This window comes from Ostrea edulis, chromosome 5, assembly GCF_947568905.1.
Source record: "Ostrea edulis chromosome 5, xbOstEdul1.1, whole genome shotgun sequence".
Lineage (NCBI taxonomy): Eukaryota > Metazoa > Mollusca > Bivalvia > Ostreida > Ostreidae > Ostrea > Ostrea edulis.
In genome coordinates, this window is record NC_079168.1 from 34,106,792 (window position 1) to 34,125,829 (window position 19,038).

The 19,038-nt window shown below is 34.9% G+C and overlaps 2 protein-coding genes across 5 annotated transcripts in view; one reads left to right on the forward strand and one right to left on the reverse strand.

Annotated features, from left to right (window-relative positions):
* Positions 1-15,831, reverse strand: part of LOC125649230 (uncharacterized) — a 40,409-nt gene extending 24,578 nt beyond the window's left edge. For 2 of the 4 annotated variants that reach the window (XM_056165875.1, XM_056165874.1), the window contains exons 1-5: positions 11,783-11,836; positions 8,282-8,335; positions 7,951-8,173; positions 2,344-2,463; positions 2,066-2,147 (exon numbers count right to left, since the gene is read on the reverse strand). In XM_056165875.1, the coding sequence (XP_056021850.1) occupies positions 2,066-2,147; positions 2,344-2,463; positions 7,951-8,173; positions 8,282-8,335; positions 11,783-11,788 (485 nt within the window). In that variant the 5' untranslated portion in view covers positions 11,789-11,836. Of the gene's footprint in view, positions 1-2,065; positions 2,148-2,343; positions 2,464-7,950; positions 8,174-8,281; positions 8,336-11,782; positions 11,837-15,746 lie in introns of those variants that run through there. The other 2 variants (XM_056165876.1, XM_056165877.1) reach the window with 2 other exon arrangements.
* Positions 15,832-17,173: 1,342 nt separating this feature from the next.
* On the forward strand, positions 17,174-18,835 carry LOC130054868 (ATP-dependent DNA helicase Q1-like). The gene has a single exon (XM_056165886.1). It carries the CDS (start codon positions 17,825-17,827, stop codon positions 18,422-18,424), a length of 600 nt encoding a protein of 199 aa, XP_056021861.1. The 5' UTR covers positions 17,174-17,824; the 3' UTR covers positions 18,425-18,835.
* Positions 18,836-19,038: the final 203 nt, after the last annotated feature.

Sequence of the window (19,038 nt, forward strand, 5' to 3'; positions counted from 1 at the left end):
ACACGTCACACAGCATTTGATCCAATGATAGGTTGTATTGGCAAACTAGATCGTTATAAATACCATAGAATTTGCGAAGAGCTGACTTTAAACGAGACTATTGGAACTCCTGCACCATCAAATTGTTTCTCAGTAGCCTGCTTCGATTTAAAAACTGACCATACGCAGAACAAACTCTTGCGTATCGAATCAGTTGAGAGATGTAAACACCAGATGCAGGTGATAATGGATATTGCTACATAAATATGGAAAGTTGACGATGGAGAAGTTGAAATCATCCTGTTTGTCATAAAGTTGAGTTGTTTGTTTGTCTTTGATATTTACTCTCAATAAAATATCTAAGTATGAAGCAGAAGTGGAAGACTCTGTGGTGTCTTTTATTTCAAGTTCACTGGGATATATTGAATCGACATATGAAAGAAAATCATTATTGTTAATAGATAATGCGTCGTCGATATATCTAAATATCGAATTGAAGGCCACAGCAAGAGGTGTTTTTTTTTGGGGGGGGGTTTGCTCAAGTAGAAGTTTTTTTTTAATAATTTCTGCTTCTTAGGAATATAAAAACAGGTCAGCTAACACAGGAGCCCAATTCGTGGCCATGGGGATTCCAACAGACCGTTGGAAGACCTGATCACCAAACACCACGAAGATATTGTCAATGAGGAAATCTAGCATGTTTTTTATTTCAACTTCAGAGTACTTGTGCGTTGAATCAGAGTGGCGTTTCACAAAGTAATTTTTGGATGACTGATCACTACATAGGAATATTTGCGTTTTCCATTTTTGTTGAGAAAGCAACTGTCTATGATGTCAAAAAGTGTAGTCTTTAATCTATCGTGAGGAATCATCGTGTAAAGTGTTGAAAAGTCATACGTTTTGATGTTTGAGAAAAGTTTTGCGATTTCAAGTTTACTAAAAGTTCTTTTTAAAAAATTAAAATCCTCATTTGATTTACACTACTTCTGGCATATGTTGTCGCACAGTACGTTTGAAGTTTCTCCTTCACAGCTGTTAATATTTTCGTGAGGAGCAAAGATAGGGGCTAGGTAGAACATTTAATGCATCCAGCAATGTATCTTTGTTTGTAAGGGTTTTTATAAAGTTTAGGAATCCAGTATAGGTATGGTAACTCAAATTCATCCGACCCATTGGCTGGGATATTAAATGTGTCTAAAACTGAAGCATGGTTTTGAAGAATTTCGTCTTTTGAAAGAGCAGTTGGAGTATAAGTACGATTACCAAATTCCTTTAAAATACACTTGTAATAATGAACCTTACGAACAAAGACAATGTTGTAACAATCTTTGTCAGCTGGAACCAAAAACCTTAGTCATCGTCGGATATTATATATCACTGTTCGTTATCTTCACCTTTCATATATTCCAATGTAAAACTTTGAATCCTTGTTGTGTTTCCTCCCTGTCCATGTATGGATCAACTTTAATCTACATTACAAGCTTAAGAGAATGTCTTACTTTGACAACTTTTACCCTGGGGCTTAGAGGAGAAGTTTATCATAGTACTTTTTATATATTTCTATTCAAAACTTTGAACTCATGTGTAGCCTCATCATGCTCCCCGGCGGCCCTGAGTTATTCATTACGTGGTGATGTTTGTCAATGGTTATGTGACAGGGGATGCTTACTCTTCCTAGGCACATCATCCCACCTCTGGTGTGTCCAGGGGTCCGTGTTTGCCCAACTATCTACTTTGTATTGCTTATAGGAATTATGAGATTGATCACTGTTCGTTATTTTCACCTTGCACAGAATGACAGAATTACAGAATGACAGACAGGATAAAAACAATATGCACCCGATCTTCAATCTCGGGGGCATAAAAATTCCAATTGCCTTCGCTTTGAACGAAACATGCCCCTTCATTTGAACATACATACATTCCCTTTAGCTAAGGATACTTAGTTACAAATTTGGTTGAAATCAGCACAGTGTTTCTGCAGAAATGTAAAAAGTTTACGACAGACAACAACTACAAAAGTTGGACAGTTTTTTATCAGAAAAGCTGATTTGAGTCTATAGCTCAGATGAGCTAAAATTATTACTTTTCTGTGAGGTTGGTCATCGAACATCGATCTTCAGAACGAAAGCAACTTCTTTCCGAATCAATATTAAAGCACTCAGGGTCTGAAAATACATTTTTATTATTATTGCATCAATTTATGTGTACAAACACATACAAATGAATCACTGCTATGATAAGTACAGCTACACATATTTGTAAGATAACTGCATGAATTGGACAAGATTTATATTTATCTATCGTACATAAAAGTACTGGTAAATCAAAAAAACATTGTCATCATATATTCATGTTACTTACATTTGAAAACGTTTTTGGAATGGGTCATATGGTTAGGACATCCACTCATAAATTTTGAACAATTGTAGTAGGACGCCACCTTATTTTCAAAGAACTGGTAATTGTAAATTGGACAATTTCCTGGAAAACAATGATATGTTATTGGTGATTTACATTCAACGTCATGTAAAACTTATAACAAATATATTTCATATATTCAAAATAATGCAAGAGAAGACCAGTGAATGTAAGATCATTTTACTTTATCTTTCCAGTAAAATATTCTTCCACAACAGATATAATTGCTGCGATATCGTACGTTTATGGTGATTTTATATTACAACTTATTCTTATATTTCAAAATCTTGAATAATAATATCATATCAAATAGCGTTTGAGAAAAGATTTTGTCTATACATAAGTAAGACAATGCTCGCAGGGGATCGGATCACGTGATGGAGTAGTACTGACACAGGTGAAAAAGCTCCGCTTATTTCATCAAATTTTGTTCTGTTTTTGACGTTCTTAAGCCGGATTTTTAAATATTTGAAATCTGATTGACACTGTTGTGATACTTTAAAACACATGTGAGTATTGTGGGTGTATTTTGGAAGATATTGTGAATCATTGTGTCTATCGTGATTACTACTCAATGGCGGACAATAAGCAAAAGAAAGAGAAAAAGCAGATAGAAAGCAAACAGAAATTCTGAAAACACCGGAGAGAAAATTGTTGCAGTTAAATCTACACAGTGTTCCTCAAGCCGTTAGAAGTTCCACGGTTTCTGAAAAAGCATCGGCTAAAAACAGAAGAGAACAGACAGCTCAGATATGGACTCTCCATCAGGTGGGGCCCATACAGGTGCTTTAAATATTTCAATGGACTTGAAATTTATTCAGGACAGTTTGTAGGAAATTAAAGACAATATGATGAGCAAAATAGAAATCAAAGACATGGTGTCCTCTATTCTGGAGGAGATAAAAAAGGAAATGAAAGAGGAAATCATTGCTGTCGTGAAAAACACAATTCTGAGGGAAATGAAAGTAAACACCACAAAAGAAATCAAAGCTGATGTAAAGAAAGAATTTGAACAAAAACTTGAGAACAATACGAAAGAATTTAAAGGACACGTTAAAGATATCTCAGACGGCTTCATCATTGACTTTGAGACACTATGTGAGAAGTTCTGTAATCAAGCACGGGAGCTACGAGGTATGCAAGAAAACCTTAAACTACTGCAGAGTAGAGCAGACAGTGCGATTAGACTTGCAAATCAAAATCAGCAATACTCTAAAAAAAAAAAGTAACAAAGTACCTGCGGTGGGAAGAAAAACAGGGTGAAAACTTGCGAGAGGACATGTGCAAAATCCTCAGAAAGTCGGGTAATATCGATTTGGCACCTGCAGATATTGTGGCCATTCATCGTATACCAGATGAAGTGAGGGACGGTCCAAGACCGGTGATAGCCAAATTTTGTTTATAGACAAAAATAAGAGTGATAAAGAATCGATCACAGGAAAAAGTGAAGAAACACTTCATCATGCACGACCATATAACACCCATGAACGCCAAGCTCATCCGCGATCTAAATGAAGACTCTAAGATTCATTCAGCATGGTACTTCAATGGTAAAGTGTTCGTCATTGATAGTAGTGGAAATAGACATAAATTCGACATTTTGGATGATGTGAATGAGAAACTTAAACACCGGCGTTAGTGTGTTTATTCTTGCGGAGACAAACCTAACATCCGTGCCTGTATTTTGTCATCGGGATCGGGACTCAAACTAAATACAATCGGGATCAATGTTAAGGTTTTGTTTACATGTATGGAAGATGTGTGAAAGCGGTCCAGAGTATTTTTGTTTACAAATAAAGATGCTAAATTTTTTATATGTATATGTCGATACGTGTCTGCTTACAATATCCATTATCAATTATGCAATGCTTTATGTTATATATTGGCCTTTTTAATTTAGAAAATGGTTGATTAAAAAAAATTGCTACTGTGAATTGCCAGGGCTTGTCTACATTATCAAAATGTCAAGATGTGTTAATGTTTTGTAGATCGAAAGGTTATTCTATAATATGTTTTCAAGATACCCACTTCACTCCTGAAGCAGAACCATATATTGAAGCCATGTGGGGCTATAAATGTTTCTTCAACTCTTATAAATCAAATGCAAGAGGGATAGCCTTATTTTTTAACAATAATTTTGAATTCAAGGTACACCAAGAAAAGAGGGACAAAGAGGGAAATTTAATTGCCCTAGACTTAACAATAGAGGATAATAGGGTCACTCTTATTAACATTTATGGTCCAAACATTGATAGTCCTGAGTTTTATGAATATGTTCGTGAGGTATTTTTAGAACTGGATAATGAGTATTATATACTTTTAGGAGATTTTAATCTTGCACTAAGCTCAGATATTGATACAATTAATTATACTTCACTAAATAACCCAAAAGCAAGGAAGAAATTATTAGAAATTATGAATGACTTACAACTTCTAGATTATTTTAGAATTTTGAATCCTGATAGATGGGTTTATACATGGCATGAAAAGACACCCTTAAAACAGGGTCGTCTAGATTACATTTTAATCTCTGAAAGTTTGTCCAATTTTGTGGAAACATACTTAATTAAACCTGGTTATAGATCAGATCACTCCATAGTTGTTGTAGAATTAAAATTGAACTCTTTTAAAAGGAGATGTGGACTCTGGAAATTCAATAATACATGTAGTCTTCTTTCAGATAAAAAATATGTACAGAAAGTCAAAGAAACTATTCATAAAGTTGGTAGACAATATATTAAAAGTGACACGTATAACACAAGATCTATTGATGATAGTATACTATTGGAGGTTTTACTTATGGAAATAAGGGGTGTTACTATTTAATTCATACCCTTCCTACAAGAAAAAACAAAGGAAAAAGCAAGAAATGTATCTACTTGCAGAAATAGGTCACTTAGAAACTGAGGAAAAAATAGACTTGCATCTTATTGAAGAAAGGAGGTTGATTTTAGAAAACTTCAAAAAAGAAAAAATGGAAGGCCATATCATAAGATCTCAAGCTAGATGGATAGAGGAAGGGGAAAAACCCACAAGGTATTTCTGAAATCTGAAAAATATTTGAATAAAACTATTAAAAAATTAGAAGTTGAAGGAAAATTCCAAACAACCAAAAAAAAAACACACACAAAAAAAAACAGACTGCATAAAAATAGAAGTTGCCTTGGCCTCAGGATAAATATTTTTTTAAAATCCTCGATCCTCATGTGATGTCATTTTTTGCAAAAATCTTAATAAATTAAATTTTGCGCATGATAGAAATATATCTTTCTGAGGAATTTTATTCACTGGATATAATGAAAAATCTGGTAAACTATCAATACTGAAAAAGTTTATATTTTCCATATATAATCAATTGTTTAAAACAAATTGTCAAGGGCAATAACTCCTATGCTGGAATTTCCTCTACTGGATGTCTATTATACATTAGTTTACCTAATATCCACAATTAATCTATACATATTTATGAATTTAAAACTGTTGATATTGAAATTTTGTCATTTCAACAAGTTTTTATCTATTTTTATTATTCTGTTTAACGAAAATGTGTGATTTTCTGATGTAGATATATACTTCTGTTTTTGTATGTCTGACATCTTTAAAAAGGTGGCAACAAATACATTTTCTTTGGTTATTAATTAAATTAAACTATATTGAGTGGAAATTAATACAGTTTTCCCACTTTTAACCATTAATATTCATAAGTCACATGAGGATGGAGCTAACTTAAGTAATAAGACTCAACTCTGACATTAAGGAGCCAGTTAAGATCGATGAGCAAGATTTATATACCTTGGAGGAGTGGTAACATCAAATGGGAACAGCAAAAGCTCAATTTGCAATGTTCATCAAATTCTGGAGTTCATCAAAAAAAAATCCTTCAAACTAAAGGAAAGTCATTCTACAGCTTGATCTTTTCAATCTTTATGCACGTGAGCGAGACATTGAAAACAACTTAACGTGGCAAAAAGAATCTTAACACCTTCCAGAATTGATGTCTGAGACAACTTCTATGAGTGAGATGGCCGGACAAAATATCAAAAGAAGAGTTAATGCGAAGAACAAAACGGCAATAGCGAGTGAAACGGAAATGGATGAACTAAGGTTAATTGGTTGCTTGCGTATTTTGTTTACGTTCCCTTGTAAATAGTTCACTCATATTGAGACGTCAACGTCTGTAGGTGAAGTACTACAAAAAGTCTATGCTTAACGCTCGAGGTCGTAGCAGCGAGTGTTATATAACGATACAACTTCTGCAGCGAAAAGTGAGATCCGTTTTAAGGTCATATCCGAAAGACCTTTGATCTTCACTTCTAAACGCCGAGCATTTGGCGAAGGAGCAATCACTACCTATGTTTAAGTCTTAGATTTGACGCGACATGACATGAGGGGGGCTCGAACTCATGACTTGGCGGTTACAAAGTGAACGCTCTATCACTGAGCTATTGCGATCATATACAAAAATTGGACATCAGCGTATGTACCACCGCACTGACATGGCATCCAGAAGGGGGGAGGAAGTGGGTCAGCCAAAAACAACATGGAAAAGGACTACCAAGCAAAGGAACAGTCACCGCTGGGATGGAGTAGCTATAGGCATTGGCAATGGTAGCAACCAGAGACGAGAGGCAGGTAGAGTATCGGGTTTCTATGTACCAACAGATACAAAAAGGATAGGTGAGGTGGGACATTATTATTATGCATGTTGATATACTTTTCTTGCATGTTCATATGATTTATCTTGTCTGTATGGGAGAGCAGAAATATGCAACCATAGGAATCACTTAAATTCACGTGGAAAATATTCGTAGATTGCCAAGTTATGACAGTTTTAGTGAATTGAGGTGTAATTTCTTTGATATGGTGTCTGTCCATTTAAGGTAGATCGATCTTCATGTGATGCCATAGGTTTTCGCAAAAATCTTTATCAAATTAAACTTTGTGCATGGTAGAAATCTATCTTTCAGAAGAATTTTATTCACTGGATAACATAAAGAAATTTGTAAACTATTGATAGTCAATAATTTATATTTTCCATAGATAATCAATCATTTATATATCAAAAAATGTTGTCAAGAACACTAACTCCTATGCTGGTATTTCGTCTACTGAATGTCTAATATACCACAATTTCTTTAATATCCACAATCAATTTGTACATATTTATAAATTCGCAGTTTTTCTAAACTGTTGACATTAAAAATTTGTCATTTTAACAAGTTCTTTATCTATTTTTATTATTCTGTTTTATGAAAATGTGCGATTTTCTGATTGTTGACCTATACTTCTTGGGAGGAGGGTGTATGTCTGACATCTTTATATAAAAAAAAAGTGGCAACTTACATATTTTCTTTGGTTATCAATTAAATTAAACTATATTAAGTGGAAATTAAAACAGTTTTTCCACTTTCAACCGTTAATATTGATAAGTCACACGAGGGTGGGGCTACCTTAAGCATCATATGAATTGTGTATTTCGTTGTGGTTACATACATATAGATGTACATGAAATCTACTAAAATGTATTTCTACAGTATAATCTGAACATACCAGGTGCGATGGGCACACTTCTGCCACAGAATTCGACTGTTTCATTTAGGTAAGTACTGGCCAAACAATGGTAAACCATTTTTTGTTGAGCTGGATCATCGGAAGTGAGATCATACAGACAGTTGAGTTTCTCTGAAGCTGCTTTCCAGGCTGTTATGTTGTTTGCCTCTGGACATGAACTCACTCTGTGTATCCATCGCGGAAGTGGCACAGCATCACAACTCTACAAAGTATCACGGAACTGTGCTTAATGTTTACCTCACTATTGTCTAAAAACCATTGATTAATGAATATGAAATGTTTCATTTTATCATAAACCAGCTGATCTTACCAGACACAATAGCGAAATAAAGTAGATGATTTTCATTTCTGAGATGGCGATCTTCTGAAGAAAAAGAAAGCAATACTTTAGTGGAAAAAACTAAACACTGCTCTGAAATCATTTTATTAAAAGATCTAATTGTAAACACCAGAATACAACATCGTTTAAAGGAAAGCATTTAAGGTCATCCATGATACAATGTATTGTATTTGTTGGCGCTAACCCTTGATCTTTGTCAACACAGAATCCAAATAACCAGCTACATGGACATGTATAAAACTAGTACGTTCGGTACATACCACATTATCAGTGTAATGCATTCAGAATAGATATTAGATATTTTTTGTTGATGCATTGTGTACGCATATGATGTAGAGTAATTATCAATATAGAAAGTAAACACAGACACCCAGTCCCTGGAACGTCTACCCCTCCTACTTTCTGTCTATCTTGTACATTGTACCCCCCTCTATATTCTTATCAGTATGAATTAAGACATATGATTTTTCTCTCCTTTTAGTACTTTTACAATCTTGATAAGTACTTTTAAAGACGACTGCTACCGTTCGACTGTAACAGTACAGTAGACATCTACTTTTTAAACACTTTTAAACAAATGTTAAATGACAACAAAAAGCGATATTGAAAAAAAAGTACCACAACCTATACAGCTACATGTACAACCTGTTAACATTAATTTTGTAAATTACAAAAAGGCGTCTTTCCTCACTTGTATAAATATAGTTTCAGTACAAGTAATAAGTATAAAGTTCAACAACCAACGGCGTCAAAGAACTTGTTAAGCGTTTATAATTATATTTTCTATATATTTGTAAACATAAATCAATGATTTTTGTGTTTAAAATTGTAAGTCTCCAATCTCATGTTGCAATTGCATGAAAATTGCAGTAAAAGGATTTTCATGGAAAGTATAAAAAGTAAAACAAAAGAAAAAGAACTCTGTCAACATGTATTAAAAAAGATTTTGATGCATAATGCAAAAAGTTATAAATTCAAGGGGAAACTTCATGCATGGGATATAAACTCCCTGACCTTGTTTAAGATCATATGATAATACCTCTTTTAAAACTATCATTCCAAAAACAGCGTGTCATTTCACTTCACCAAACAGGCTAAAGTTTAATACGACCACTACCATATTGCTATCTATTGGCTATTCAAATTTAATGAAATCATCTTTTGCATATCACAATACCAGTGACCTGAGTTTTCTACAAGTATTTACCACGTCATTGTATAGTAAAAAGTCATATTGTCCGATACATTACATGAAAAATAAGATAGAAAACTTAATGTACACATTTATTGGGCTTGTGAATACTATCGTTCCAGACACAGTGTCTGTTCGCGTGGAGAAATGCGTAAAAATTCCAACCATGTATTGTAATACCACACACTGATTGGCCGTATGATTTCAATGAAAGTGACCACACTGTGTCTTTTTTTCAATGTGATTGATCACTGAGAACAAAAAGTATTTCATTGAAATCTCTCTCAATTCAATTTTTTATTAACTTTAAACTATACAGCTTATCTGTTTACATAAATGATTATTGCTACAAACATTTCAGTTGAGCATCACTGAAGAGACATTATTTGTTGAAATGCGCATCTGGTGCATCAAAATTGGTACCGTATAAGTTTTACATGATATCAGTATATAATTCCAATCTTATTTATTACAATTGTTTTGATTGGGCAAAAATAAAGCTGAACAAGAGTTTACACATCAATAAATCCGAAAACGCGATGTATTCATACACGCCTGAAAACAAACAACATAGTGCGGGTAACTATTCAAATTTTTGCAATTGTTAATAAAGTCAATGAATTGGAATTATAAGAATCAAACATTCTTTTGGAAGAATTTATCGATGTGTAAACTCCGGACATTTTACTCACAAACTTAACATAAAAGTGCTTCGCACTTTTATTCAGTTTGTGAGTAAAATGTCCGGAGTTTACACATCGATAAATTCTTCCAAAAGAATGTTTAATCCTATAATAAAGTATGACGTAGAACACAATTACATATTTTCTTCTCGGACTTTGAATGCTAGGTATATATATTTTCCAAAGTTACACATGTCTTTCAAGCAACTGAATTAATTCAAACACAGGTTTCCCCCAAAAAATTATGACTTGATAAATATTTTCCTTGAACTAGAGTACACAGTACATTGTAATTTAAAATGGAGTTCATCTTCTATTAAATTCTTAAAAAGTAAACATTTTCTATTAAATTTCTGAACATTGCTAAATCTCCCAGCTTCTATAGCTAACAATGAGATGAAAGTCTTGCTCTACATTTTTGGTAAATACATGGAATAGGATTTCATAAATGATATTACAGACTAGAATCATCTATCAAGTGCTTTTATAAAACATTTTGAGGAGAGTGAAATTTGTTCCATACCATATTTTTGACCTTGGTCCATTATTAGTTGTTTCAATATATACAAGTCACTTTCATTTAACCTTTGTCTTATCCATATATCACGAAAACAAAACATTGCAAGCAGATGTCTTATATATAATATATCCAAATACTATCATTTATATTAACAGCTGTATCATATAAAGACTCAAAGCATGAATGAAGTATACAACTATCAGTTTTTATAGTTTGTACCAATATTTTTACATTGTACATTATTTTGTATTTCAATGCAAGGCAACCGCATTCAGCGTAAACAACACTGTATGTAGATTGTATTTAACACCAAGACTCTTTACAAAAATCAGGATTCAACCTTACAACATCCTCACCTAAAGATGAATGCCCCATATTTCAGAAGCATAATTACAGGTTCTCCCAATATACGAGTAACAGTCAATAAGTCGTTGTTTAAGTACATTTTTTTTTACATTACTATTCAAAATAAACAAAGCTTTCCTTGCCTGATCCGAGAGATGCTTCGCAGTCTTTCTGAATTTATTATTGAGATGAACAAAACAAAAACATATAAAAATACGTATAATTTCTAAATCTTGGCATCTATATGCCAATTATCTGCAGAATTATTTTACCACCCTTGAGAAACGTCAATATTTTTCGTCTTTTCTGTATTAACACTCAATCTCCATTCCATACAGTATTGGGATAGAGAATTGAAAATTGACTGGAGACCCTCTTTGGTTTCAGAAAAAATTGCAATATCATCAGCATACAAAAGTAAAAATACGTTTAAATCTTTACAGTTATTTGATATTTAATATTCAAAAAATGCATTTCAAAGTCATTTACATACGTGTCGAATAACGTTGGGGATAAACAAAATTCCCTTTGCATCATGCAATGCTCGACCACGAAAATGAAATGGACGATTGACACAATCAAACCGAAAGTTGAAAAATTATTTCAAATTGATACATAACGTACACCGTCACTAAACCAGAGATATTTCTGACTAAATTAGAGACAATTCTAACTCAATTTTATCTTCAATATTTATCACTCAAAGAGTATGGTATACGAATCATACATACCGACATTACCTCCACTTAGGAATATCCGCCATTCCCTTTCGATCTATATTTATCTACACGTGACACAGGTATTTAAACATACAATGTACCTACGGAAGTCAATGTGTATTATTGTTGAACAATAAAACTACAATCTTGTAATTACGAGGGAGGTAACAATACTAGTATACCATTATATATCTGTTTCTAATCTTCACCCTCTCATTCATACTACCTTCAGCATTCCACGACTCTCGTCCTCATGTAAAGCTCTCTATCGTGTACATTTCTATTTTCATCTGGTTTTCTTGACCGTGAGTTTTCGATAATAAATGAGAAGAAAATGAAGCATGTCTATCTTTTACCTTTATTTTCATTTACCTAACCTAACTCCTAATAAATCAATTAAGTTGAAGGTGTAAATCAAATATTGATTTATGAAAAGAACTTTTAGTATATTTGAAATTTAAAAAAAACTTTCCCCAAATCAACAACATCAAAACGTATGACTTGTCAACACTTTTCACAACCATGCTTTAAGATAAATTATAGACTAGGCTAATACACATCATGGGCAGCTGCTTCTTCAATGGAACACGGAAATATTCATATCCTGTGATTAGTCATTCAAGAAAATATTTTGTTCAACACCACTGATTCCACGCACTGTAAATATTCTGAAGTCGAAGTAAAAGATTTGCTGGAGTTCTCATTGACAATACCTTCGTAGTCTTGCAACAGTCAGTTGGAATTCCCATGTGCATGGTATCATCCATGTGAACTCCAAATAAAAGACATGACAGAGTCCTCCACATTTGCTTCGTATTGATGTAGTTCATTGAAAATAAATATTAACGGCAAACTTACAACTCCGCTGTGACAAACGGGATATTTCATCTTCTCCATCGTCAACTTACCCATATCTATATAGCAATACTCCATTGTCATCTGCATATGGTGTTTACAATTCTAAACTGATTCGATTCGCAAGAGGTTGTTCTGCGTATGATCAGTTTTTAAATCAAGGCAGGCTACTGCCATACAAATGAAAGGCTGTTATCTTAAGTTAATGAAATTAATTAAGTTATTTTAAGGTGAGAACCTAGTTAGTTGAAAGAAAATGTTTTCAAATCGTTTGTATAATACGCACTTATACAATAAAATACGCTCAAATCATTCTAAGGTTATTATAATGATTTAGTTTGCTAATACAACCTATCATTGGGTCAACCGTTATTCGTTGTGTTTCATACCGATTGTTAGATTGTTAGGTTGTTCTTGACACTCTGATTCAACTACGGATTACTCCGTTTAATTGATCAAAATATAGGGCACACGGCGGATGTGGCTACTTGACAGGGATGTTTACTCCTCCTAGGCACCTGATCCCACCTCTGGTGTATCCAGAGGTCCGTGTTTTCCCAACTATCTATTTTGTATTGCTTATAGGAGTTATGAGATTTATCACTTTCGTTATCTTCACATTTCTTTCAACTGGTAATCTAGCATTTCTCTTGGGAGGTGTGTATCGACCAGCTTCTTCATCATTCACTACTTGCAACACAGCTTCATGGTTGTCACAAGGGTCCATGGCAATATGAAATTGGGCACCTCTGTTAGCTAGGCCATCAAATTCTGAGAAGATCCTTATCTCGAATCTTTCGGTCCCTTTCTAGATGTGTTTTTAAGTCTGATGCAAATCCTCAGCTCGCTCGTTCAGCTTCTGAACTCGTTTATTGAATTTAGCAAGGTAGGTGTCTCAACAGCACTGAAACGATTGGTAATCTCGTTGGTTAGCTATTTGTAACTGTTCCCGGTTTCTCTGGAAAGTTAACCAAATACAAAGTCGGCGGCATCATGATGTGATATAAGCAGTAATTGATCAAGCATCTCATCAGTAGACAACTATATACCACGGTATATCGAATTCCCTACTTCTTCAAATCTACAAAACCAGACGGTCCAGTCTTCTTTTCCAGTGTATAAGTAATATGGTATTTTAACCTGGGTATGTGTACGAGGGCGTCTTGGAAGAACTACAGCTTTTGACGCGTCGCTGTCGCTGCTCATGCTTGGAGATATGGAGGCTGTGTCAAAGCTAGTCGGACCCTTCGATTCCTTGCCATTTCCTGCGAGCTATTCCACGGTAATTTGTAGAACTTTGTCTTACTATATATGTGAGTGCAATCAACGCCATTTGATCTCCTGTCACTCCCAAGGACTCATATGTATTTCTCGGAAATACTGGTACTAGTTTCATAGAATTATGATTCGGCATCGCAGTTACAGAACCGACAAGTGATGCTACAGAATGGCTTGCAAGCAATGTCGTGAGAACATAAGTTGGATTGCCCATATAACCTATACACGAACTCACAGGCAGTGAACTTGAAATTGAGCCAAAAGGTAAGTGGCTGTCTTTGACATCTGACAGGTAATCGTGTGTGGTAACAGCACTACTGATAAATGTACTCAGCTAACAGAATTGTAACTCAAGGGGGTGAAGCTTGGTACAGTATTCGGAGTTAAGTGTGAACACAACACACGTATGAATGTTGAACTACGTGTATTACTGGAGGCGTATGCTGGAGCAGGTAAATGTCCAGACATGAATGATGAAGGACTGTTCCGAGATTCGGTGAAGGCGTCAGTCCAAATATTCAACCAAGCCAAATCTCAGCCGAGATTATAACCGCTACACGAGCCCCTATATAAGGAACAGCACGTGAGCTCACAGGTAAAACTTGTGTTGGACAGGAATATACGTACTTTAAGTTATGTAATGGTTTACATTGGACTGGTGTACCCTACGCACAGTCACAGAAACTATCGTTCCTGATCCCTGAATTTGTGACGTCATAAGAGACCACATCCAGATTTATGAATCAATACAAAAGCAAGTCCTTCGGGCGATTTATTTCACAACTGGAAGACGGACCTGAGTTTGTTGTACAAGGATATCACCTTGAACCTTCAATGCAAAGGCCTGCCACATCGATGATTTAAGAGAACAACAATGAGATCGATCAAGATCAACCCTATTAATTACGAACCGGTTCCAAATAATCGAGATTATTTGATTATATATCAAATAGTCCGTATTAATTTTGACACACTCTGTATGTTGGGTCTACGTGACTTATCTGCTACAGCGCACGAGTTATGTTATATGCTCTACGTCACACTTCATACTCCCTGAGATAGAACTCATTCATTACATAAATTTTCAATCCTTACTTATCTGCTGTTCGTGTACGAGTTACTTTGTATGCTCTACGCCACACTTCGTACTCCCTGAGATAGAACCCATTCATTAGACAATTTCCAACCGAAGCACCCACCCACCCACCCGACCCCTTTTTACATCTATATTTTCTCTGTTCTGCTGTTTCCTTTTCTTTCATAGGTTCGCAACAGATGAAGGCTCGCTACAGATTCCCTTGATGCAGTAAATGGTGAAACCTGGACCACACGAACTGTTACTGAATTGCCATTCGGGATTGAGTGCCTCGATACGACTAACTTTAAGTTTAAAGGGGAATTTTTCTTTTTTCGTCAACTCCAATACATATTGAGTCTAATTAATTAGACTGTTGCATGTTCAAGGGGGCTGGAGCCTGGGGAGTCGGTAATTGTATGTTATGCCTTTATATGTTCCATTGTTCATATGAACGTGCAATAGAAAGTGGTAGATATATATATATAGGGGGAGAGAAGCTGGGTTGTATCAGTATCAGAATTTACCGAAACACTGGACTCTCTGGCCAGTCTGGGGGTAGCTGCAGAACTGTAGCTCTCTGAAAAAATATTTTGACATAACAGAGAGCTACAGTTCCACCCCCTATAAAAACCTTCGATTTACGGCGCACGTTTTTCTGCGCATGCTTCAATCATTATAGCTCGAATCATCTAGAGACTTACGCTCTGAGCACAATTTTTATCGATTCTGTATACTTTTTTCTACAATTCAGATCACTTTATTTACCTGTGCACGGCTTTAAATCGTCCTCCGCGTCTTCGGAATGTCAATGTTTTGAAATTGTTGCCTTCTGACGGCCATCTTGACCTACTGACAAACTCTCGTTGAATAGTCACGTGGTACAAGGAAAACAACCTGACCGACATTCCACGTGTTTACTTCACAACAAACCGCGCTCGACACCGGTTTCGATCTCTGTTGTAGCAAATAAACGATGACAACATATTATCTGTGTTTATCTTGTTTTTTCAGGTATTAACCAATTACTAGATTGAATAATTACACATACTTTCTCTCATTTTTTTCATTTTACCCATCTTCCAAAACATGTACCCTAGAAAGACCTGTAGGAAAAAATTGTGTATGACGTTTTACTCAACTGTTTACATAATCTAACAATATGGCGGCATCCATCCGACAATTTTTTTATGAAAGAATCAAGCATCGCTTTCATTTTGAATTTGATTTAAAGGCGGAACAAAAATCTGTCATTGAGAGTGTGCTACAAAAGAAGCACACTGTGGGTGTTTTTCCCACGGGGTTTGGAAAAAGTATATGCTTTGTATTACCTCCATTAATACTAGATGTACAGGATTCTTCTGTCAGACATATTTGTATTGTGATTTCTCCTTTGAAAAGTCTAATGCTAGATCAATATAAACATGCTTCTAAACATGGTATAGCTGCAGCTGTTATGAAGGGCAGGGATGAAATGTCTCCTGATGTGGTTGAAGGTAATGTCCAAAGAAATGTATAGACTCTGCAGTTTGCAATTTTCAAACTAATGCATGCACAAATTAAAACACACATAATATCATATATAGGAATAAGCGCAGGAAACTATTCCATTCTCTATATGTCACCCGAGATCCTGCTGAATTTTGATTCATGGGGGGATATAATATTGAACTTAGGTGTATATAAGGAGAGAGTTGCTTTGATTGCTATAGATGAGGCACACATATTGGCATCATGGTAAGATTTATTTTAATATGGAAAGGTTATTAAAGAAATTGAATTTTATTTTTAATAAGTACTAGCTGATTTAAAGTTTTGTCATGTTGTGAATGAATGTAATGTTTACAGGGGTGATACTTTTCGACCGACCTTTTCAAGACTTGGAGAGCTGCGCTCCCACTTTCCAACTACACCATTTTTACTGCTGACAGCAACTTGCACACCAAAAATTCTAAAGCATATTACTGGAAAAATACATCTTCCTAATATGAAAATGTTAACAGCATCTCCAGACAGGTAATAAGTCAGATAAAGTTGTCGTTTAGAATTATTCTTTACGTTTGCTCTACAATTAAGACCAATCTTACTGATAAATACTTGAAAGAATTTTTAAGGTTGTAGCTGTTTTGAAGCATAACAGTAAAACATTTTAAGATAATTATATATATATATAATATGTTTGTGTGTTCTGGTTGTTCGCAACTATACAACTCTGAAACAATAACATGTTAACAATAGGTGACTGTTGACGATATGTATATTCTACTGAACACCTTTTTCTATCTACAGCACATGTTTGCCAATCTTTCCACCCATAGTTTGGAAATATTTTAGAATGCATATGGAATTTTCTCTCTCTCAGAAACAGTTTTACTTAAACAGATCTAACATTGTGATTTAATTGATAGGCCATGTATTTACCTTGAATACAAGAGAGGAAAAGACATTTTTGAAGAACTCCATTGGCCGTTTGATGAAATTAAACAGAAAGGAATAGCTGCCAGGAAAACACTGCTTTGTGTCAGGTAATAGATTCATAGCGATATATGCATTTTCATAACACGGCATCAGTCCAGCCCAGTATATGAAAAAAAAATGTCATCACAAAAAAAGGTATTGCTTAATAAGTCATTTTGCAAGTTGAACATTATGTAACTACAATTTCAATATTTGGAAGTAAAAGTAAATAATTAAACATGGCTTTGATCAGGGACCCAGCTATTGTCCTATCATTTTCTTTCTTATCATTTCATCTACCTCTATATATTTCTTCACTGTCTCACTTTTACTCTTCACAAATTTTGAATTAAACAAAATCATATACAATGCCTACTTTGTAAATTGTAATGAGTCATCACATGTATGTTCAATGCAGGAGCTTGGGTCGAGGTGGTCAGCTGTATAGAGATATTTTAGGGTACCTTAGAGAACATGCATACTTAAACCACATTAAGCTTCACCACAACAGCCATGTTGCTTTGTACCATGCAGGAATGGCCAACAAAGACTTAGACTACATTCATCAGGAAATCTCAAAGTCAGGTAGTGTTATTCGACTTGTCATATGTATTATAGCCTTTGGAATGGGTATCAATATCTCTGATATTGATACTGTGATCCACTGGGGAGCCTGTGACTCCATAATGGATTATTGGCAGGAGGTTGGAAGAGCAGGGCGAGATGGACGTAGTGCAAAAGCACTATACTTTTTAACCCCTGGGTCCATACTTCAAGCATCTGACGACATGAAGGAATTGTGTAGATCTCTGGACAAATCCGAGGTGACTTGTTTTAGGAAATATATCCTCCATCACTTCATTGGATACAGTTCAGCACAGTCTGTACCTGTTGCAAGTGATTGTCAACTGAAATGTGAGGAGTGTAAATGTCCAAGATGCCAATGCTGTCACATTTGTCGTAGCTGCTGTCCTTGTTCAAGAACATAAGATTTGTACATGTACGTACAATGTATATATCTAATTAACCCCACCTGCATATTGACTGTGTTTGATCTCAAAATTATATGTTTTTGAATATGTATTCCTCATTTTCCAAACTTTTACCATATTTTTGCATCCTCGCTTTTAACTTTTCTGGATTGTTCACCCCTATTTTGTGCTCAAAATTTTCAAATCCTGTGTGATGTCTTTCACCAACATCTTCAAACAAATTCTCTCCACTGTATTCATCAACAAATTTCTTAATTTTAGGTTTAGAGGAACCATCTGTTGTCGTTGCCTTGGGGATATAATCCTGAATTATATCAGATTGGAAAATGTCTTCAATAGACTTGCCAACACTCCCTACTTGATGGCTGCATCTTGACACCTTCGCATCTGTGTATTGCCATGACAATTCTTCAGGTTTGCTGTAATGTACATTAAAACCCAAATACTTTAAAATTTATAATGTTCTTTCATGAAGTAATTGGCTATTATTGTGTTAATGTACATGTGCACTTACATTTGAATTCATTATTCAGGAATTCATTCACAAGATCCAGGGCTATATTGTGTCCAGGTTTTCCAGTCAGATTAGCAGTGCTATTCCAGATGACTTC